Here is a 23,991-nt window from a genome sequence, read left to right on the forward strand (position 1 = left end):
AGCATTCAGTCAGAATGCTGGCTGTGAGCCTCCCAAGCACACAGACAGTGTGTCCCCTAGATCAGTGCTACTCAAAGTGGTGGTCCGCGGACCAGTGCTGGTCCGCGAGCCATCGGCTGCTGGTTTGCGCGCACATTGGAAAAAAAAATTGCTGGTCCCTCACGTTAGATAGCTTGAGAAGCACTGGCCTAGGTGAAGGATAGTTGGTGTCCCACTACATTCTTCTCATATACCAGCCTAATTCTTTGATCTTAGTCATAAACAGGACATCCTCTCTACTGTGTGTTCCTTCCTGTAGATTTTATGAACTCTTGTCAAAGTCAACCTTGATTAGCTGTTAGCTCCCTGTTAGCAAATGCATGTACAGTGTAAGACACAATGGTCAGGCGGGGAGATAAGTGTCTACTACCCCCTGCCTGAACAGAGTCTGTCACCTTCAGGTGACCTGCCTTAACTTACATATCTTAAGAACGTAGTTTTAAATCTAGATACTTAACTCTGTAAATATCATCCATACATGTCTCTCCTAATGATTAGGACAACCAGTGCATTAATGACTGTTGGTAGAGACCTCGCATGCCACCCTTTGGCACACTATGATGGAGACATCAGACCCAGGGGATCCTTGTAAATCCTTATGCACCACCTGTGTACTCCACCAGTTGGCACCAAGGGGTGTCTGGGTATGCAGAGATGTGAGAATGGAGAGCTAGAACTTGAGGCAGAGAGTGAGAGAGATCTGAAGAGGGGAGTGAGATCTGACCAGTGGGTGAAGCTGATGATTTGATCTGCTGAATCTTTTGGGTAGATTAGAGGGAAATGATATGGGAATTGGGAAGACAGACAGGAGGAAGCTGCTAGAAGATGACCAGGATATTGATTTAAGGTTTGACAAATAGCTATCACCATCCACACACTTTCTATAAAGAGACAAGTAATATACCTGGAACAGTTTCTGTAAACAAACCCCCCCCCCCCCCCCACAAAACCCAGGTAACTTGTGGAGGCAGTTTAAACTAGTTGTTAGTGTCAGTCTCTTGCTTTTATTCCTAGTTTAGCCTAGGACTCTGATCTTCAGTAATTCACTTAACCTCTCTCTGCCTTCTTCCAATCACAAAGTGAAGGTGATACGGAGCTAAATGGCAGAAATAAGGTAGGCTTAATTAGCCAATGTGGATAAACTAAGATAGAACCTTCATGACCTCCAGATTGGATTACAGCAGCATAATCGACATGGAATTACCCTAGAAGGCCACCCAGAAACTTCAGCAGCTGTAGAAGTGTTGGCCAGCTGGCTTAGTGGTGTTTCAAATGCAGAGCAAACCACACCTGTGCTCCATGAACTTTACTGGCTACCGATTTATTCCTGGTGTCATCCAAAGTGGTGTTTTTTCTCTGTAAAGCCTTATATGATTTTGGTCCTGGCTATCTTAGCAACCACCTGCCTCCTTATGCAACACTCCTGGTAGCTGAGATTCAAATGAGAGACTCTTGCTTCCAGTTCCTGGATCTGAATTTGGGGGGGTGGGGTGAAAAATGGGTATCCTCAGTAGGGAAGAGGAGGGTCTTTGACTCTAGAATTTGCTTACCACTCTTGCTTGGCCCTATAGATCTTTTGACCTACCCAGCATGCTGGAAGCACTATTTGTACAAGCTTTCCCTCAGGAAACTGCCTTATGTTAGGAGTGTTGCTTGAGAAGGAGTTCCTTTTGTGAGCTTACGCTTGGTCCATTTTGTTCTTAATTAGTGATTTTTTTTTTAATGACTGTAAATGAGCCCAGAGATTGTAATGTGCACACATTACTAATCCAAAAATAAACTCTCAGCTGGAGAACTTCAAATGAGTACAAAAAAGACAACTACCACAGCAAGGTAAAAAGAGCTGTTAAAAAATCTCATTGAGCATAATTGATTGCCCCCATATGATGTACTTGCCATAATACCTTGTAACTGATGTAAGAGGGGAAAGTTGCTAATTCTAGGCTCCATTTTTCACACTGTGCCACACAAACCTGCAGTCATCTCTGTTCACTACAATGAATTACTGACATCGGTAAAGGCCGGATCATGAAAGCAGTTATGGAACAGCTGACACATTTCACACACCACTCTCAGCTCCCTTCCCCCTCCCTTCCTACTGTTTTTTATGGTGTTTTTTATTCTGGATTTTTGTCACACACACCGAAGGATATTCCAGTATGCATCTGGAAGCTATGGAAGGAAAGCACTATATATGAGCTAAGTCTTAATAAGGAACACTTCTGAACAGATGATGATGACGGTTAATTGCTTATGTGTTTTGGATGCCCAGGATGAGATACTTATGTGTCTTAAATTGGGCATCCAAAATTAGTGGATGCTTTTGATAACTTTAGCTTACGGCAGTTTTAGATCTTATTGCACAGTGTTTTCGTTTTCTCTCATTGTATTTTTGTTTTTAACAGGTTAAGGTAAGTTTTGTTGCCGGTTTTTCCTGCATTGGCTTGGCTGTATTGCGTCTGAGCCGAAAGCTCCTCAGATTAAGACAACATCTGTCTTCTTGCTGTATTTTAATGGACTCATTGAAGTTAGAGGTGGAGAAAGTCTACTAAGTCATCTACTCTCTGCTCCCCAGGCCAGGGAATATTTCTTCTCTACAGTATGTAATGTTTCTGTTGGAGTTTAAATGCCTCCAGCAATAAAGCTTCTGCCACTTCCCGTGGGAGACTCTTCCATTCTCTGGCTACATCTACACTACGAGCGAGAGGTGTGGTTCCCAGCTTAGGTCGACATGCTTGGGTTAGCTGACATCTGAACTCGTACGCTAACAACAGTAGTGTAACTGGGTGGCCCAGGTGGCGGGGGCAGCAGCAGCACGGGCTAGCCACCCCACTGGTGTGGGCCCACAGGGTTCAGGTAGGTTTGTACCTGGGGCAGCAAACCTCTGCTTCTGCTGCTGCCCATGCTACTGTGTCGGTCTTATTTTTCGCATGCTCATGTAACCTATGCCTGCTGGGTTTGGTGCTCTGTCTCCCTCTAGTGGCACATAGACCACTTGGAGATTAATGAGTCTGCTACAGCCTTAGCTAAGAGGCATTTGGCTTTTAGCTCATGCATTAGAGGCTCATATGTTAAGTTTCAGAGCTCCCAGGTTCGATCCCATCTGCCAACGACCAGGGTTCTTTGGTGTTACACTAGCTCAGATGAGAGCTAGCATGAATGTCTAAGTGAGCTGGTTTCAGCGTAGCAGCTGTGTTAGTCTGTATTCGCAAAAAGAAAAGGAGGACTTGTGGCACCTTAGAGACTAACAAATAGTGAGCTGTAGCTCACGAAAGCTTATGCTCAAATAAATTTGTTAGTCTCTAAGGTGCTACAAGTACTCCTTTTCTTTTAAAGTGAGCTGGGAATCACACCACTGGCTTGTAGGTAGACATGGCTTCTAATAGAACTCACCCTCCAGATGTTTCTCCTGATATCTAGCCTAAATTTCTTATCTCTGTTTCTTCTTATTGCTCCAGGTTCTCCCTTGTTGTACCAGCCTAAATCAGCCTTTCATTCCTTCATGTTCTTCAAATGCCTCTACCTAGTTCTCATGTCCCCCATAATAATCATTTAGCCACATGTTCAGTAGTGAACAGGGTTCAAGTAAAAATCAGTTTCACAGGATGTAAGTGTCATTCCAGTCTGTATTGGCATTGGACATCCCGGAAACGTAGCATTGTGGCCACATTCATCATGGTAGGAACATAGGAATTGTCATATCAGATCAGATAAGTGGTCCGTATAGTGGTGTCCTTTCTCTGGCTGGCCAATGTCAGATGCTTCAGAGGAAGCTGTTAGAATCTTCAATAACTTGCTGACTTTCTTTTTAACTCCCATCAGTTGGTGATCGTGATATAACGTAAATAAAATATACAAGTGAAAGGATCATGCTGGGGGATGAACTGCGAAGCTGGGAACTCATAAAAGCAATAGAAATTCAGTTAATGCTTTCCCCATTACAAACAAATTCCAAACAAAACCACCTTCATTAGCATCTTCCCGCTTTCTGACTTGGTAACAAATCTCCAGATGCAGTAGTCTGGCCTCAAGTCTTGTTCTGCTTCTGGACCTGTAACTGAGTAGTTGACAGCCACCTTTTTTCTGCTTCCCTCACCCTCCTCATATACTACATATCATAATACTTTCATATAATGTGTAGCACTTTACAGTAATAACTAGCTAATCCTCCCGCTACAGAAACCAAGTGAAATAGGTATTACCCCACTTCTACAGAAGTGGAAACCTAGGTACAGAAAGATAAGTGTGTGGCCAGAGGTAAAATAAAGAGTCAGTGGCTGAATTAGGGTTAGGATTTGGTGGCACTATCTGGCTCCTAGCTCCAAACTTGATCTACCAGATGCCACTGCCTCTCAGTTACATGCTCCAATACACATGGCACTTCTGTCTCTCACTGCCACTGCAGGAAAAGGTGTAGAATGGCCTTTTAAGCTATCTGCTGTGATTTTAAAATATAGATGGATGGCCGCTCTTCTTGCATTTCCCCCTCCCCCCGGCATTATAACCCCATACATGTTATCGTGGATACTCCAGCTGTTTGTTACAAATTTTGTTCTGGGCAATTCCTGAAAACGCCTCTATTTTCAAGAAAATAAATCCAGTAATTGTCCTTTCAGGAGTGTTCCTCTCCACCGAGGCTACTCCTTGCTGGGCATTCTCCAAATCCATTCATGCTAGTAAGTGACTTGATTTTGGTTAGAGAGAGATTCTAACCATGTAAACAACCTATCCTGACAACTCTTAAGAAAACCACAGGGTGATGTAATGAGCTCATGCATGGAAAGATAAACAGCTCTAGGAAAACCAGCAGTAGTATTCTCAAGTAAATACTCTGCAATCACCAGGGTTTTGAACATGACGTTACCTGAAAGGAAGAATGAGTAATATATTAAGGTTAGCTGCTGAAGACAAGTGTGTGTTTTTGAATCTTGCTATTTATTTCTAAATCGTGCTCCTTGGATGTGTGCCAGTTCCATGTGGGTTTTTCTGTTCTGCTCTGGCACCCAAAGGCCATCTGGGCATCCTTTACTACTGCTTTCCACTGATACAACTTTTTGCTTTTTGAAGCTCTTCCAGCACAGAGCAAAGCTATAAATGAGCTGTGAAAAACAAGTGTACAGAAACTAGGATAGTATTGTTCATATGTTAGTTTTAAAAATTAATTTACCTTAAAGATCAGGCTCAGAGTATCTTGCGTAGAGGCATAAGGGCTGGAAGCAATGTGAAATCTGGGTGTCTGATGTGCAAGGGAGCAAAAGCAGTAGAGACTCTGGGCAGGGGGATAGTGCGCCCCTATGGGCAACATGGAGATGTTCCAAGTTGGTCTCCACAGATCTTCATGGTGAGGTGGAATGTGGCGGCATCATGTGCATAGGTGGAGGTTGGGTTGTTTTACAAAGTTCAGCTCCAAATGGCCAGATACCTGCTTAAGGGGGGAACAGGGAGCCATGTCTGCTAGTCCTTGGGGTGAGGATTGAGTTTCCTCAGTCCCACCCCCTGTACACACATTGTAGCCCTTTTTCTCTGGCTTTGTTTGTGTCCTTAGCTAGGCTGTGTGCACCCTGCTTGGTACAACAGAGGGTATGTCTACACAGCAGTGAGGAGGTGCAATTCCCAGCTTGGGTAGACCAACATGCACTAGTTATGTTCAAGCTAGCGCAAAATAAAAATGCAGTGTGGCCACAGTGACATGGGTAGCAGCAGCTTGGGCTAGCGGCTCAAGTATGGCCCAGGGTATGTACCAGCCAGCTAGTCTGACACCACCAATGCCATGGCATCCACACTGCTATTTTTAGGTGCTAGCTAGCATGTCTACCCACGGTGGGAATTACACCTCCCAGATGCTGTGTAGACATATCCTAAGAGCTAACAGCCTTCTTCACTAAGGGCTAGTCTATACTGGCAACGCTAAAGCACTGAACGTGGCTTGAACTGTGGTCATGGCAGAGCGCTGGGAGAGAGCTCTCCCAGTGCTCTTAAAAAAAAAAAAAAAAAAAAAAAAAAAAAAAAACACAAACACCTCCACGAGAGGCTTAGCTACCAGTGCTGGGAGCTGTGTTCCCGGCGCTGGTGCACTGTCTACACTGGCACTTTACAGCACTGAAACTTGCGGCGCTCAGGGGAGTGTTGTTTTTTTTACCTCCCTGAGCGAGAAAGGTGCAGAGCTGTAAACTGACAGTGTAGACAAGCCCTAATATTGTGTGTTTGTGTGTGTGCATGCATATGCAGCTGCTCTTCTGGCTGTGCATACATCTCTGTCTCTCTCTCATTACAGCTGCAGTCCAATCACACGTTCCTTTCTTGGCTGCTGCCAGAGGGATCCAGATTCCATCACCGAGTCTCTTACCTAGATGCTATTTAAAGTTAGAATTGGAGTGATATATCACTAGCAAGTGTGATCCTCCAGGAGACCTGAAGTGGCTGAGAAGCGGGGGGCGAGGAGGGAGACACACTGGAAGAGTCTAGAGCCAGGACCCTTCCCAGCCAGTCTGTCAGCAAACAGTCATAAATAATGTGCCACCGGGGAGCAGTTAATCTGTTCTATGAAAAGGTGCAAAGTATACAAGTGGGAAAAATAACAATGTATAATAATCAGTTTGCAATCCTAGGTGCTAAACCATATGCAGCTAGGCAAATAAATGAAGCTTCCCCTTAGTGCCATGTGATAAATCATTCCCAAAGAATTCCGTCTCCTCTACCCCCAAAGAAAGAAAACAAATTACTCTAGGCACAGTCATAACTGCTACCCCCACAGCCGCCTGTTAAAGAAAATGGGCTGGAGAGAAGGCGGGGAGGGAGGGGGGGACGTGGGCAGCAGAGAGGTACACAGAGTTGGAGCAAAGCTCTTTGCTAAACCCCCACAGGTTTCCATTTACGGTTAAAACAAAAAACAAGAGCGTCAAATTCTTCTCTTGAGGAACTTCTGCTGAGGCCAGGGGTTAGTCCAGGGATCTTTTTGGCCCATAGAGAGAAGGGGAGGTTGGAGAGAACTGAGTTTGGTTTTACAAAGGCTGTGCCCAACTGAAGGGGTTCTGTGCACCTGCAGGGAGAAGTCCCTTAGTAGTGACGCGCATGCACATACATATGCCTATGGCATGCTGCACATGCATTACGTACCCTGCATGACACACACACACTAGTCTGCCCCCCCACGTTCATGCATGCACACCCTGGCCTATGCATAGACATGTGCACACACAAGCACCCCTAGATGCAAAAGGTGGCTATCACAGTGGGCAGCCAAACCATGTTTAACGCAAATTAGCCTGAATCAGTTTAAAACAGTCTCCTGCATGACACCCTACAGCTATGTCCCCTACCGCCAGTACTGTTGGGAAAATGCTATTCTTACACAGTGCAGCCAGCAGAGGCAGGTGACTTTCTTCCACAATAGTTCCTGCTCCTAACAAAAAGTGTGGGAGCAGGAGGGGTAGGGATGGGGGGTTCTCCCCAGGATTTTGAAAGGCTGGGGTGGAAACACATACAACTTCTCATTAGAGTCAAATAGGATTTGTTGTGTATTCCTCAGTTGTGCAAAGGGAGCTAAGATCGAATAGTGAAAGCAATGGGGAGTGAAGAAATGGCTCAGCTGTAGGCCAGGAGGCAATCAGGAGTTAACCATGCCACAAACTGCCACTTGGTGGTGGGGAATTATATAGACAAAAGGGAGTGGAGTAATCTTCTGTTTCGATCTCCTGTCTGACACATCTTCTGAGTGGAGCTGGGCTGAAGCATTGTTCATAGCTGCATTTGGATCCAAGTTCTCTCGGTTCAGAGGTGTTCAAATTCAGGTTTGTCATTTGGCCATTGTGGAGATAACCATACTAGGTGCTAAATGAAAACTAGGCTGGCTGTGAAGCTCATTCCCAAACTTCCACAAAGTTTGGGAACTTCAGCAGCTCAGGGGTTTTGGTTCAGGCCTACCACTGCCATTGGGGATATTAGGCTGTATAAGTGGTGGGACTTCAGTGGTCTAGGATCTAAGAGAGCATCTCAATCTCTATGTACGATAAACCACTAATCTAATCCAATCAAACCAACAAGATGACACAAACAACTTCCAAAGTGCTCTAATGAGCTGTAATTGAATCAGGGTAATAGGTAACCTGTGTGTAATAGGATTATGTGGCCAGGCAAAATAGTTGCTGTAATTTACCTTTTTGCCAGGATGATGCACTGCCTGCATAAAAATAATGTGGTCATTTTCCTGCTGTCCTCTAACTCCATAACTTGTCTGGCTGCTGTTTTAGAAGGTTTGCAAGGACTGTCTGACCGCTTGCCTGGGTGACTGGGGCAGCAGAAGGGGGTTAAGCACAGTCTGGAAGGCAAGTGGGGTAGGCTTGCAGGAATACGTGGCTGCCATCCAAGTAGAGCAGAACTCTGCTCCTGCAGGATTTAGGAGTCCTGCACAGCAGGACCCTTCTCCGGCTGTGCAGCAGCTAATTCCCACATGAATAGCACACTGCTCCTTAGCTGCTACTTTGGCCTCTGAAACTGCAATCTCCTTCTGCAAGTCTGTCCTGATCACCAAGACAGTGTTTCACCCCTTCTGCTGACGGGTGTTTTCTGTCTAAGGGACTACGCAGTATATTGAATAGAGTTAGAATTGGTTACCATTGCAGTATAACTCAGTGCAGCTCTGTCATGTCAATAGGGGGCAGTGTGTGTGGGGGGGGGAGAATGTGTTGCTGAATAATTTAGGTCTAACGTGCCACCTGCTACAAGGCACTTTGAACATAATAAATCAACAGATAAAATTCTGCAGCATGCAGTATATACAGTAACTCTTCCCCTTGTTGTCCGCTGAGAGATTAACAGTCAAAGCAAGGACAGTTGACTGTGTGCACTGGGGACACCTGCAGGGAATATTTCTTTTTACTTTAATAAATAAAATAAACCCTGAATGTTCTTTCAGGCTGACTGTCCAAGATTGAGACAGGCTGCAGTGGTGGTACTGCTGATGAGTAAGAGGTGGGGAGAGATTTATACTATACCTAGGGCCTATATTTGCTCAGCTGGTATTGTGCTTTTTGAGAAAACAGAAGAGGTTGTTTCTGCTCCTCCACCCACGTCCCTGCTTTGCAGAGTGGTGTCTAGTACTGTTCACCATGCTGCATTAGCAGGCCTGCCAGCCCTTGTGTGCCAGCACCCCCGGTTATTTAAAATCCGTTTGGCCTTTGAAGCAGAAAGGATGCAAACCTGCAGCAACTTGTGTTGAAACTGCTTCCTGGATGGAATTTTCCTTTTCTCTGGTCCATTGCTTCTGAGTGTCATAGCTGGACAGAAAGGCTCCTGTTCTTCCACAAGTTCAGTGCTCTATACGCCACAATTGATCTGTTTCTCACTTACACTGAGCCTCCTTAGCACTGCTCTGACATTCTAAAAGAGCCTTGAGTTAGTGTAAATTGCATCACGTTACTCTTTAAGGCCTCTTGATTCTACCTCAACAGTGTAAAGGGGCTTAAGTGTAAATGAGAATCAGGCTCAATGTATTAATCTTCTCTTTGAGAGGAGCAAATGTTATTCCCATTTTACAGAGAGGGAAACTGAGGCACAGAGGCCCTTACTTGCTGAAGGCCAGTGACTCAATGGCAGAGCTAGAAACAGAAATGAGAGGTTTCAGAGTAGCAGCAGTGTTAGTCTGTATCCGCAAAAAGAAAAGGAGGACTTGTGGCACCTTAGAGACTAACAGATTTATTTGAGCATAAATTGGCAGAGCATAAACAGAAATGAGCAACCTTGGCTCCAAGTCTGCCATGTTTCTGCTTTTCAGCCCATCCACCAGCAGCTGCTGTACTTCTTTTTAGCTCCCTATCTTGTAGCAGATCTTGCAGCGAGGTGACAATGGCATGGCAAGATATAATTTTTAAGTAAAAAAGTGCTATTTCTAACTGGGGTGGCCCACAGTTCAGCACTGATCTCTTGCCTGGTAGCACATTATCGATGGAGTTTGGTCCCTCTGTCCATGGGTTAGGTGTAGGCTGTGAGTCAAATACCAGCTCTGCAAATTCTGTAGCTGGTCCTCCAGGTTCTGTATGCATTTTAACCTGCAGGTTTGAGCTGGACTGCAGGCAGAAGTCAGGGGAAACCGCGCATGAGGAAATCCTAGTGCCCAAACCAGAGAGAAGATGGTGCATGTTGCTGTTACCACACAGGCATATGTGTCTGTGGAGAAAAGCACCTTACGAGGCAGAGCAAAAACACTCCAAAAGAAGCAGTTCTGTAGGCATGAATCTGGGTAGCTAGTGTTATGCTTTGAATCAGCCTGTCTCATATGATTTGCCTTTCAGGTAACGCATACTGACCTGTGCTGTGTGACCAGTCTACTCCCATTCCTCATGGCTTCTCATCTGTTTTAGTAGGAACTGATGGGTCTGGATAATATGGCTGGCTGGCTGGCTGACTAGCACCAGAGCTACCATTGCAGCTAATAATACAGGACCTAATATTAGCGCCTTTCATTCAAGGATCTCAAAGCAATTTAATTGATAAACTTAACCTAAAAGAGCCATGTAAGCACTGGGGAAACTGAGGCATGGATGTCTTCAGTGACTTACCCGCACACAACAAGTCTGTGGCAGAGCTAGGAATAAAACCCTGATTATCTCCTTCAGGTGATTATCCATACGCACATTCCATGAAGCTGGGAATAAAACCCTGAATTTTTTTCAGGCCTGTGCTTTAGCCACTGGACCTCAGTGACTGTTTGCTTTCCAAAGCTCACCTGCTCCCTCGAGAGAGGGAGGGAGAAGCAATTATTGCTGAGACTATATGACAAAGCAAGATTTTGGGAAAGCCTTTGTGGGGGGGTTTCAATTATTGACCATTAGTGAAACAGTATCTACCCCTTGAGCAGGAATCTAAGCAGTAATGTAGCCTACTAGTGCTCCTTGGCATTTGCTCTTCTCCAGTACTGCCTTGCATAACCAAATTCCCCAGCTCTTTAATAATCAACTGCCTAATTAGACAGTGGATGAGTCCCTTACCTCATCAGTCCACTTCAGTTTCTGTGTGGAGATATGTCAGACAGTGCATTTCTCAATGTGTGAGAGAGCGAGACCTCTAGGAATGTGATGATGCATCTCTCAAAAGATCATTGCCAGGGAAAATTTGTTTAATAAAAAAGCCACAACAGGAGATGTCCTGTCCCCATCTCTCCTGCTGTAGCTCATTGCTTCAGAAGACGCCAGTTTTTAAAATGCTCTGAAGAGTGTTTAAAAGTAGCCAAGAGTTTAAAAACAAAACAAACAAAAAAACAAGTAGTTAGCATTGTAGAGCTGAGCAGCTACAGTTAAAATGGATATTTCTGCCACTATCTCCCGTCACTCACTCACTCACACACACACATACACACTCACTCACTCACTCACTGTCAGTGGGTAATACAATCTTGATTTGCTGACTCCCAGAGGTTTTGTTCCTCAGCAGCAGCAGTAGTTTGGCTGAGCTAGTGGGCTTTTTTGCTGACGGTTGTCACAAGTCACAGCGGAAAATAGGACAACATGATGTCTTTCTTTTTGAAATGGTTACAGTAGTATTGTTGATCCTGGGTAGCCTCTCACTCGCCATGCTCCCATCAACTCACAACATGCTCTTCTCTCACTAACTGTAGATATATGCATGTTTTAAGGTTTTCTTCTTTCTTTTTCCTTTTTGCCTCTTGGTGCCTATAACTCCTGCTAACTCAAGTAGGGAGTCATGCTTGTAGACACCCTGCACTTCATTAAGAAGACAAGCGTCTTTTTTGGGCTGCTGATGAATTTTATAGCTGGCGTCTGGCTCACAGCTTATTTGGCATTCCAAAGATTCCACTGTCCTAGATCGAGATGACTTCTTTGGAGGTTCACTAAGTAAAAAATCTGAGAGATACAGGAGATCTGTTTGGACATCTTACCTTCGCTGTCAGTGTGACTGTGCTGTAGCCACCAAGCCTACAAGTGCTTTCTCCAGTCTACTTCTAAATGTCTCAAGCAACAGAGAGTCCACCATTTCCCTCAGTGGAATTGTTCCTTACTCTAACAGAACTGGCCATCAGGGAACTCCTCCGGCCTACGTTCTCTAGTCCTGATGATAAGAGCAAGCTTGGCCTTATGGTTAAAGTGCAGGACTGGAACCCAGGAGATCTGAATTTTAACCTGGGCTTTGTCCCCAACTTTCTGTGTAACCATGGCCATATCACTTACACCCTCTGTGCCTCAGTTTCCTCTTCTATAAAAGAGGAATAGTTCTGCTCGCTACTTCAGGGAGGTCTCAGGCTAATTCATGTAACATCTGTAAAGCTCTTTGAAATCCTTGGGGGGAAAGTGCTGTAGAAATATAAATTATTTTTGTACTAGTTTTCCATTACGCTGCGTTAGGGGTTTGGACCAGTCTAAACAATTCCTTTCCATTAGTGGTGTTAATGCTCTTATAACTGGTTGTCATAGCCCCTAGTTATTACCATTTGTGGAAGTTACACATATTTAGAATAGGATTTTCAGAAGCCCTCAACATCCCTCTAATTCTGTCCCTGTTGAAGTCAACGATAAAACGCCTATTGATCTAAATAAGAATGGAGTTTGGCCAATGCTGAGTGCTTCTGAAAATACCATACTTTAGTTTTCTCAATCTTTCCTCATAAATCAATCCACCTAACCCCTTAATCGCTGTCGCTTTCTGAATTCCACATGTCTCTTGTAATAGAGTGCCTAGAAATGAGCACAGTAGGTCAGATCATCAGTTGGTGTAAACCAATGAAGTTAACTGAGCTGTGCCAATTTACGCTAGCTAAGGAGAGGTCTCACAAGTGCTTAAGTGCCTTCCTGCTCTGTGGCACACTGCATCCATGTATCTAACTCCAAATAGCAGTGATCCTTTTTTTTGCTAACACATTGCACTGAATTCTCTATTACAATACTGCTTTTTAAGAGACTACTTCCCAGAAAATGTTTGATTGTTTGCCCTTCATATATTTATCCAACTTAAATTTAATTTAATTTTCTAATTTTTTTTGGACATCTATCCATTCTTATTTATCTAGCCATCAGCCACTGTTGTGACTCTGAGTGTCTAGATATGGCACTGAGTATTTTTTTTTTTGTTGTTTTATCTGTTTTTGCAGGTGTTGGCGACTCTTCACAATTTTGTATCACTTGCAAATTCTGTTCACGGCTAATGAAAGTATTAAAGATGAAACCTGAGGACATATTTATTTAACAGATATAGCAAAAATGCCACCACCTGCTAATAAATAAGTCCTTTTTCACAGCTGTGGTGTAATTGGGGAGGTGACAGTACACAGGTGTGAGATCCTAGTGTTTAAGAGTAAAGGGAAGAAAAAACTTGTAGGGTTCCTGTACGCAAACTGTTATCACTACGTGCATTTAGATAAACATTTCCCCCCAACAGGAAGCAGCTATCCTGCAACTGTCCCATTCTCCTCTCCCACGACTAAACCAACATCAACTCCTTGCAAATTGGTTGATTTGCCTCTGAAGTTGAGTTACTTACTCTCACATCCCCATACCACAATTAAAAACTGTTTTGAAATATATGTAATATTTAAATTGCAAAGTATATCTTGTAATTTTCTAACATTGAAACTTCCAAAAATCATACCGGAGGGCTCAGGTCAGCATGACCTTTCCATATATGATTTTTATAGAAACATTTTTTCCATGTTAAAAATCTTGTGATGTCCTTCAAAAGTATCCAACACAACAGAAGAAAACTGAATAAAACCTGGGCCAGCACCTAAACTTTTGTGTGCACACGCATATGTATGTATATAATATACAATGCTGTGTGTGTGTGAGAGAGAGAGATGTGTGGCCATGAATGGGATTTTGCATGCCATCTTTATTCATGTATTTGTACGAATGATAAAAAGCCTCTATCCATACCTTCTAGATGCCCTGCCACTGTCGCATGTTGCACGTAGATTATATGGTGCCAGTGAGATGGTTTCCCAGAAAAACAATCTGCACAGTGAGGGCCTGATCCAGTTCCAGTGAAGTCACTGGGAATCTTCCCATTGGTTTCAGTGGGTGTTGGATCAGGCCCTAAATGTTAACTCACTTCAAAAAATTACAACAATATTATTTGGCACTAGTGAAAGGTGCCAGAGCGACCCCTTGAGAAGGAAGTCATTCCAAAGAGTGACCGTGGAGTCCTCCGTCCAGTGAGCAGCACCTCAGACTTGTCTCAGGGAAACTCCAAACTTCATGGTCAGAATTCACCATCAGTGATGCCATGATGGATGCTGAAATATAGCTAGGATTCTAGTGTTTTCATCACAGTGTTTTTCTCAGGGGCCTGCTTGCTGCCTTCCTCAACTGTGTCAGGGAGATCTCAGGGACCAGCGCTGGCCCACAGACTGGTCACTGAGAAACACTGCTCTAGAAGGCATGGTAGTAAAATTACTACGGCAGTCCTGCCTACATCGCAGCTTTCACCAATAGTGGAGAGTGATGGCTACACAATTTATTAGTTTAGACAGGCTTGGGTTAGTCTCCATAGGCCGTTCAGTCCTAGGAAATCTCAGCGGAAAGACAGCAAGGAACCAATTAGTGCCAATTATGGTGGTTTTCATTGTGACATGGATGCCTATGTGCCATGAACTAAACAAAGGCTGCCAAATTCAGTTCACTGGGTAGGTCTACAAAGCAAAAACAAACAAAAATCCCAAAAAACTTTGTGGCAGCAAGTCTCAGAGCCTAGGTCACCTGACTTGGTCTCACAGGGCTTGTATTGCGGGGCTAAAAATAGCTGTGTAGATGTTCAAGCTTGGGTTGGAGTCCAAGCTCTGAGACCCTCCCACTTCAACAGTTTCAGCGTCCAGGCTCCAGCCCGGGCCCTAAACATCAACGCTGCTATTCATAGCCCCCCCACCCCCCGCATGAGTCCAAGGCCATGTCCGCACTACCCACCAGATCAGCGGGTAGTGATGGATCTGTCGGGGATCGATTTATCGTGTCTAGTGTAGATGCTGTTCTCGTAGCTGAAGTTGCGTATCTTAGATTGATCCCCCCCTAGTGTAGACCAGGTCCAAAATGCTTGACCGGGGCTCTGAGAGTTGTTGCTGAGAGGCTTTTTTTTGCTGTGTAGATGGACCCATACCCTATTAAACACCCATAAGATGGTAGTGATTATCAATCCGCCCTGGATACTATTAGGAGTTCCCTGGGCCATCCGTTCCCCCACATCTCTGCTGTTAGTATACTGGGCAAAGAGAAAATGGTTTTAAATGCCACTGGTATAATGCAAGCATAGGTATGTGTATATGAATGTACATTTGTGCACTGCATATACATGCACATTGATGGACACTAACACAGTACTGCATATATGTCAACTAAGGCTACGGCTGATTAAAAGAAAAGTGATTAATTTATAACAAGTTGTTGTGCAGGGCCAAAAAAAGCGTTGGTATTTATTTTTTTTTTCAAAAGACACTTTTAGTGCCAGTTTTGCAAGACTCAAAGGACTCAAGAGAATTTGTGCACTGAGGAAGCTTTGGGGATTTGGACAGAAAAATGTCCGGAATGCACTTCTGTTCAATGGAGTTTTTTCTTTTGGTTATTAAATAAAGTGAATTAATCAAAAATGAGGTGATCGTAGGCATGGAATTCTGGCTCTCTTGTTTGCTTCATCGAACTAAATGAATTACCCTCTCACCCCATGGCCCAGGTGTACATTGCTGTCAGGCAGGGACCTTGAGTAAGCTGGCCCCTTGTGATGTAATTGATTTGTTCAGAAGCCCACAGGCCTCTTACTGAATGACTCCTCTGTCTGCATACAGCTCAGGAACAGTCGCAATTTTTTTTTAAGATGTGAAATCTGTCAGCAAAGTGAAGTCAGCTTAAATATCAGCTGAGACTTGAGCCCTTTCAGTTGTGTTGATTTTATCCACCCCCTCCCCCACTCCTTGCCAATCATGTTTATTTCTGGTTGAGTCAGACTTGCACATAGTTAAGGCTCTTATGTTAAACCTCATTTGTGTGGATTCGTGTGTGACAAAGTTCAAGTGTCTTTTGTTCACAAGGAGGGTCTGAAATGGAGGACATATGTGGTCTCTTGGAACCTTTTTCATTGGCTGCTATGTTACAATTATAAATAATGGCCAGTTGGCCTCTGGCAACCGAAGCAATCTGTGCCCAAATAACTCCATTCAGAGCTGCCAGACTAATTGTGTGGTTGACACCACCTGCCCCTCAAAAAGAGCAGACAGTTGTGTAATGCAATGTGTCCCAACTGACCATCAAAACGTCTGCAAGTTCAGGTTGAGACTCTTCCTGTCAGGGTTCTGAGTTAGTTTCTTTACTGAAAACTTGAAGTAACCCCTGGGCATGGGAAAGGATTTGGGGCAATATGGCCTATTAAAGTGACCCTCAAAAGGGGGTAGGGAAGAGGGGAGCATTTGTCCCCCCCACCACCACTTTTTATCATGATACATATTTTAAGAAAATCCAGAGAGTTTATTGGGGTGTTCCCTACTTTTTTTTTAACCTTAAGAATGTCAAGTCTTGTTTTCCACTTTTTTCTCGATTCCTTAGGTGACTAGAGAACTTGAAGCAACAATTTTCTCAGCCCTCAGGTCAAAGGCCAGGTGGACGTGTCTGCTGTCTTCCAACAAACAGAATTTTTCTCTCAACTGTTTCAGTTAAATAGTTGTTAACATTATAGGTTTGTAAAGTGTGTGTGTCATCCCTCTCTAGTGGCTGGTCCATATAGAGGACAGCAGCCTACTACATCTGCCAGCTAAATGAGTTTGTCCTTTAACTCATGTGATAGAAGCCTGACCTTTGGACCACAAGGTTCCAGATTCCTGGATGACTCTAGGGGACATTTCCAAATGGTCTGTTCCCTAGTGCATATCACCTGTTTTATCTGTTCCCTTGTGGATGATGCCAACAAGGAGGCCCTTTTTCTGTATAGTAGGACAGAGAGGGACAAGGCCCTTTCTCCAGTCTCCCAGGGTGTACTGTGTAGGGAAAGGGAAGCCTAGGTGCCCTCTCCATTCCCTAGGATATACTGGGGAGTAAGGAAGCAATAGCACGCTCTTTTCATGCCCCAGGGAGGGGTCATGGGGCTGGACTGCCTCTCTGTTCCCCCAGGGTATGCAGTAGATGCACCCTCTCTAGGACATACTGAAAGCAGGATCAGCCCTAGCCATTTTGATGGCCAGAGTGGAAAATGTGTTTGGTGCACCTCTTCACAAGTGGCTGGCTGACATTATTAGGAGGAGGATTTCAGGTCCGGAATGTAACACTGATCCTTGTTCATGCTAGGAAACTCCTTTTTGAATATTGGAGTTTCCTAGGGAAGGAAGAGAGATCTAGCATTCTCAGATCTGACTAGTATCCTGAATGCTGAGATCTGAGTGTTGCCCTGAAGCCATGTTTTGTTGCAGAGGGTGATGTTTCTGTTTTTCCTTCTTTTCCAGAGAAAGTTCACTCCTGTGACCAGGAGAGACAGAGTGCCTTGGAGGAGGCAAGGCAGAACCCCCGTGAGGGTATTGTCATCCCAGAGTGTGCTCCTGGCGGGCTGTACAAACCAGTGCAATGTCATCAGTCCACGGGGTACTGCTGGTGTGTCCTGGTGGACACGGGGCGCCCCTTGCCTGGTACTTCTACACGGTGAGAGCAACTTGCTTTGAACCTGGCCTGTAAGGTGGAGCATGAAATAACTATGAAGGAGAGCACACCAGTTCAGAGAAAACAAGGGAACCAAAGAATCCGGGAATTGCCACACCAGAGTTATGCAGTCTAGATTCCTGTTTACAACAGTAGATAATGCTCCAGTCAGCAACCAATGCAGCTGGGCCTGAGTTGGGTGCTTAAGCCTCCTTGTCTAAATGACTATTCATATTTTCTTAATATTTTCCCCTCTCCCTGGACCCAGTCCCTTCTACAGCCGAATAGACTAATTAGTATCACATTTCTGTTATGTGCACTGAACTTGTCAGGGCTTAACTATAGGGCAAGGTGAAAGGACAATTCTAACACACACACCCACACACACACAATTAAACTCAGAAGTACAGCTATACTAGAAGGATCTCCCTACCTCTATCATACACTCTGCTTTTCTAGTCTTTACCATTAGTTCAGCAAAGGGAGCATCTTTTGATTAGTGAATGAAGCATGGGGGTGGAAATTGGGAAACCTTAGTTCTGTTCCTGGCTGTGCCACTGACTCACTGTCAAGTCACTTCACCTCTCTCTACTTCAGTTTCTCCATCTGTAAAATGGGGTTAATGAGAGCTGAAAAGCTCTGGGAGACTTAGCACTCCTATAGCACTTTTCATCCCTAAGTATTATTACTTGCAGGGTGAGGGGCAGAGGAAGAGGAAACACACATATGGAATGTATGTGTATGTTTGCCCACATGAATGCACACTTTTTAAAATCCCACTGATGGGTACTGTACTTGAAGTGGAGAAGAATGCATCTTTCACTCCAGTTGTGTACACTGGACTCAGTGAAGCCGAGAGGAAAGGACCTGTATTATAGCGTGTATGTATATATGTGTGTGTGTGTGTGTGTGTGTGTGTATATATGTATGTATATATAATATAGTAGCACCCATCAAACTTAAGGATTTGTCAAGGCTTTCATTATCATTCACTGTTTCCACATGCTCTTAACGTTCTGACAGATGCTGCCTTCAGGCTCAAATATGCCATGTTCACTCTAAGTTCTTTTTTTGCAGAATCCAGTAACCTATGTGAGAGTTGATGATGTGAAGTGAACAACCACTTCCCATATAAACTACACTTGAAGAACCTTTACTGCTCTCACACAGCTCAAACACAGCTGAACTTTACAACTTGAAATGCTCAGAATGGCTGGTTCTCTCTGAGGACTGGGCCTGGTTTTTATCTGCAAAGAAAAGAACACCACCACTGAGTTAGAAACACTTGGAAACTTGGTTTTCCTGAGTGATGGTGGCAGTGGCTTAGGTTGAGGTTAGCAGCACTGATACGAACTATCGCACTAAGGGCTCAGTTGCATTGGATAGGCACATGTCTGCATCATGGAGGAGCAGAGTCCCCACTGGAGGAAATTCAGGAGTCCTTTACTGCACAGGGGGAACGTTACTGCTGCCCATCCTTTAGGGTGGTACGGCATGCTTCTTTTTAGTGTCCAGCCAGCAAAGATGGCCAATGCAGAGGAGGAACGGTCCTGCCTCCTCCCTATACCTGCTCTTTTTGAGCTGGCATGCAGCCCTGGACCGTTAGAAAAATACAATCCCTGTGTTCATTGTCCCTTACCACTGACCAAGTGGTACAACAGGGAGGAAAGTGGCTTGCATTATCCCCACCCTTGTGTATCCATATAGTGGCCAGGAATAGTCTGACCCTACGTTGTCATGGCTAGTACTGATCTAGAAAGCTCTCAGAGTAGAGAACTTCATGTGCAGTCAGATTTCAATACAGAAACAGATTCTGTATTGAAATCTTTATGTTCTTGTGCTGCATAAAGCTCTCCAGGCGGGATCCTCTGTGCCCCGCAACTTGAAAGCTCCACAGGAACAAATTGTGGGGCTAGCAAGCTCTGATAACTAGTCTCTGTGTGTTTGAACCTGGCTTTGTCATTAGTAGTGGACAAAGCTGCTGTAGAGAGGGGCACCCTTGAGATAGCTCAATCCTGGGCTATTTGAAACTTTTTGAAGAGAGCGAACCGAACTTGAACGGTTTGAACTGGCAGCTAGTATAGCTCCCGGAGATGCTCTTATTGGTCTGCTCTATTTAATAGGCTGCTGCATGCTGAAATGTGTACTCTACAGGTGCTCATCTGGATCAAGGCAAGGTATCATAGAATCAGGGTTGGAAGGGACCTCAGGAGGTCATCTAGTCCAACCTCCTGCTCAAAGCAGGACCAATCCCCAACTAAATCATCCCAGCCAGGGCTTTGTCAAGCCTGACCTTAAAAACTTCTAAGGAAGGAGATTGAGGTGGGGGAGTGCAATGCATTGTACCTTCTAAGGAAGGAATCTCCTTCCTTAGAAGGTACAATGCATTGCACTCCCCCACCTCAAGGTTGCAGAATTGTGCTTAAGCTTGCATCTAAGAGAAATGAGAATGACCACCTGGCCAGCTGGTTTTCTTGGCCATCTAGGCAACCACTGATGGTGAACAGTTCTTGAGGACCCCAAGAGATGACCGCTCTCTGACAAGCAAAGGGAAGAGGCCTGGGATATAGAAGGCAAAATTACATTCATGCTGATTCCTCCAAGTGCTTCCGTCTTCCTACAAGCATCACCCTGGTCATATGCAGATTGAGTCTGAGCCAATTTATTTCTCACCTGGATTCCTGTTTTTTGTGTCCTCTACACTGAGCCTATGAGGCAAGACTGAAATGTTCACCAACGTCTTAATGACAACCTGATCTCTCTGAAACTATATCAAATGATTGAACCTCTTTCCCCTCTTCCTTTTCCAGCTATGAGACCCCAGTGTGTGAAACTGACGCCAGATCGAAGAGCACAGAGATTGACGATCCATTCAAGGACCGAGAGCTTCCAGGTTAGAGTGGAGGAGACCTCCGTCTGTCGTTAATGCTGGTTACGTGCGAAAAGGGGAAAGTCTATGTTTTGTTTAGAAGTATGGGGATTTGCTGTATGTATATGTTTTAGCATGGATATTTTGTGTGTGTGTGTGCGTGTGTGTGTGTGTGAAGTGGTTCCCCACCATTTGAAGGCAGAGGATGAAAATCGCTTCTAATACATCTTTTTGTGCTCTAATTGCTGTCTCCTTCCCTTTGGAGGGAGAGGGTGAAAATTGGCCCCTTCCCTTCATTTGTATGGAGCTTGGACATGGGGTAGAAACTGCAGGGTTGCCCCAACCTTGTGTGTGTGTGTGTGCGCGCAAGAAAATAGCTGGGTGTATGGCTTTGCACATAGGAAAATACAGCTGTCTGAGAATAGAAAAATGATTGGTGAGAGACCACAGGTGGCAGCGGGGAGAGAGAGAGAAGCAAGTAGGAGTAATGAGCTGAGAGGGAAATGTTCATAGAATAGGAGGAGGCAGAGAGAAACTGGGAAAGGGAGAAGGAGAAATTGAAATAACACAATTAAGAAAGGAGAGAACAAAACATAGAGCACTAGGAGATAGAGGGCAAAAAGGAAATAAAGGAACAACTTGCTCGTTAACCTTGTCAGAGAACTAGAATAAAGAAATTAATGCTGAAAAAGACAAGAAAAGATATAAGATTCAGTAGAAGGGAAAAGAAAAGTGGAGTGAAAGAAAAGCAAAGGCAGGACAAATGTAAGGGAAGCATAGTCGCTTTTTAAAATCAGTTTATCAGAAGTGTAATGCCTAAATACGTGCACACAAATTGGGTATTATGCTGGAGTAAGACTATGTCTACACTACAGACTGTACAGTGGCACAGCCCTACCGCTACACCTCTGTAAGCTGCACCTCTGTAAAGTCTCCCGTGTAACTGCTCTATGCTGACTGGAAAGACCTCTTCCGTCTGCATAAATTAAACCACCCCCAACGAGTGGCGGTAGCTATGTCAGTGGGAGAGCATCTGCTGCCGACACGGTGCTGTCCAGACGGGTGCTTTTGTTGGTGAAACTTATGTCAGTCAGGGAGGTATTTTTTTTCACACCCTGGCCAACAAAAGTGCTAGTGTAGATATAGCCTAAAAGAGCATGTCCTGGGGAAACTAACAGAAAGCCCTACTTCTTCGCCCGGCATTCCCTGGGGGAATGGGCATTGTGTGCCCTACTTGCCAGTGTGTTATGGGGGAAACCGAGAGGGTTCAGTCTCCCATCACCCAGTATATCCTGGGCAATCAGGAAGAGGACCTTATCGCAACCTCTGCATTACAGAAAGAGGTCCTCCTCACCGGTATGTTCCAAGGGACACACTGTATGGAAGTCACATCTCAAGATGTCATGGGCTTAGAGAAGAATCACTGCCCCATAAGTAATCAGTTATAATGGTTCTGAAACATAGAACCTATTTTCAAGGATGTTTCCTCAATGAGGGAAGCGAATGAATCAGTTCCCCATCTATTAATGAAGGGGTGAGGTAGAGAATCTCTGCCCCGGATACTCAGTGGGGCTTGAGGGGAGAGTCTCTGCCTGGGCTTTTCATGGAGCATCAAGGAAAGGGGGTTTAGAGAGGGACGGATGGCCCCTGCCTAGGCCACACCCTCAGCTAATGTAGGTGGCCACTTGTAGTGCCCCCCATCCCCCAAACTCCCAGGTACAATTAATTTGGGCTGTTTGTCCTCCCGCATAGGCTGTTGGCTGCTATCCAGTCACTCTCTCCCGGGCACCTTGCTGTGTGCTCTCCCCCCAGAGCTGTCCTCCCAGCTGCTGTTACTCTGCCTCCTGCTCCTCTCACACCCTTCTAAGGAACAGAAAGAAGGTGCCCAGTTGCTCAGAGACCAACCTTATTTTCCCAAAAGGGAGGGAGAGAGGTTGGAGGAAACAGGCTGGGTTGATACATTTTCCCACTGGGGAAGGAATGGAGCCTTCCAGCCTATAAAGAGCCCAGTAGCTCAGGGCCTGCTTCACTTCTTCCTCTCCATCCTTTTTGCTCCTGGGCTCTTTTCCTGGGACCTTCTCTCTGCTCCTTGGGGAAAAGGGGGGGTCTAGAGCTTCCAGAAAAGAGCATCTCCTCTTCTTCCTTTGCCCCAGCCCCAGCAACTGCAGCTACTGCTCCCTGTCCTTTGGGACACTGCTTTAGAAGGCAGTGCAGCAGGACAGGTGGCAGAAACTACTGTAATAGGGAGGGGACTGCATACTGTGGCAGAAATGAGGTGTGGTCTCAATGGCAGATTCTACTAATGTGTATCCCCTGCAGCTTCCCCTTTCTTCCTCCCCAGATGTATTGGGCAGCTCCTTCAGCTGGATGCTTGAGTGTATTGACTTGCACGATGGTTACTGTCGGTGTTGTTCAGGAACCATCCCACAGAGGGTTGCTGACCCCAGCTGCAAACTGTCTGAGAACTGCTGTGGTTCTTGTTCATTTGTGACTCCATTTATAGACTCATAGACTTTATGGTCAGAAGGGACCATCATGACCATCTAGTCTGACCACCTGCACATTGCAGGCCACAGAACCTCACCCACCCACACCTGTAATAGACCCATAACCTCTGGCTGAGTTACTGAAGTCCTCACATCCTGATTTAAAGACTTCAAGTTACAGAGAACCCACCATTTACACTAATTTAAACCTGCAAATGACCCGTGCTCCAGACACCTGGGAAAAAAATTCTCTGTAGTAACTCAGAGCCCTCCCTATCTAATGTCCCATCACAAGCCACTGGGGATATTTTCCTACGAACAGTCAGAGATTGGCTACGTGCCATTGTAGGCAGTCTCATCATGCCATCCCATTTGATTCAGGCTGGAGATTTCTATCACGTCGTCAATGTATTAACTGGGCTTAGGTATGATGAGCCATTAGTGATCCACACAGTCACATCAAAGGAGTGAGGGAAGGAGAGGAGAGCTATAGGATGTTCTGTACTTCCCCATTCCTATGTGCTCCCCAAGCTGAGTAATACTCCCAAGCCAAACATCAGTGAGATCTTCCTAATTACTCTTAATTGTGTGAGAGGGACCCCTTTATTGGAGGACTCAGTGCAGTTGTCCAAAGGGTCATTCCATCCTTTGAAACCTGCACTACTGCAGCCACTACGTTAATTGCCCCTTCATAAAAAATCCTGCAGATACCAAGGGGAGAGAAACTTACCCACACACATGTGTACACACGCACATACTATGCTATACAAATTGTGTCATGGCTGCTTCCACAAAAACCAGAAGAAGGAGGGAAGGAGAGTTTGTCATTTGCTATCTTCAAGCAACTCTGGTAGTCCCAGCAGAGGGTGAGATGCTGAGACCCCTGGGAGATGACTTCTAGCAAACAGCTTTCAACCTTCTCATTTCTGCAACAAAAAGCTCTTTTAAGTGAGTGGTCTACTGCTGCTGCCATAGCAGCTTACCC

At 44.9% G+C, this 23,991-nt stretch overlaps 1 protein-coding gene and 1 long non-coding RNA gene across 10 annotated transcripts in view; one reads left to right on the forward strand and one right to left on the reverse strand.

Annotated features, from left to right (window-relative positions):
- SMOC1 (SPARC related modular calcium binding 1) overlaps nt 1–23,991 on the forward strand; it is a 174,639-nt gene that overhangs the window by 125,934 nt on the left and 24,714 nt on the right. For all 8 annotated transcript variants that reach the window (XM_043549093.1, XM_043549091.1, XM_043549092.1 and 5 more), the window contains exons 8-9: nt 17,462–17,654; nt 20,462–20,544. In XM_043549093.1, the coding sequence (XP_043405028.1) occupies nt 17,462–17,654; nt 20,462–20,544 (276 nt within the window). The remainder of the gene's footprint in view (nt 1–17,461; nt 17,655–20,461; nt 20,545–23,991) is intronic.
- Nucleotides 1–23,991, reverse strand: part of LOC119566428 — a 77,254-nt gene that overhangs the window by 42,638 nt on the left and 10,625 nt on the right. The window lies entirely within an intron of this gene.

The sequence above is a fragment of the Chelonia mydas genome, chromosome 6 (assembly GCF_015237465.2).
Source record: "Chelonia mydas isolate rCheMyd1 chromosome 6, rCheMyd1.pri.v2, whole genome shotgun sequence".
NCBI lineage: Eukaryota > Metazoa > Chordata > Testudines > Cheloniidae > Chelonia > Chelonia mydas.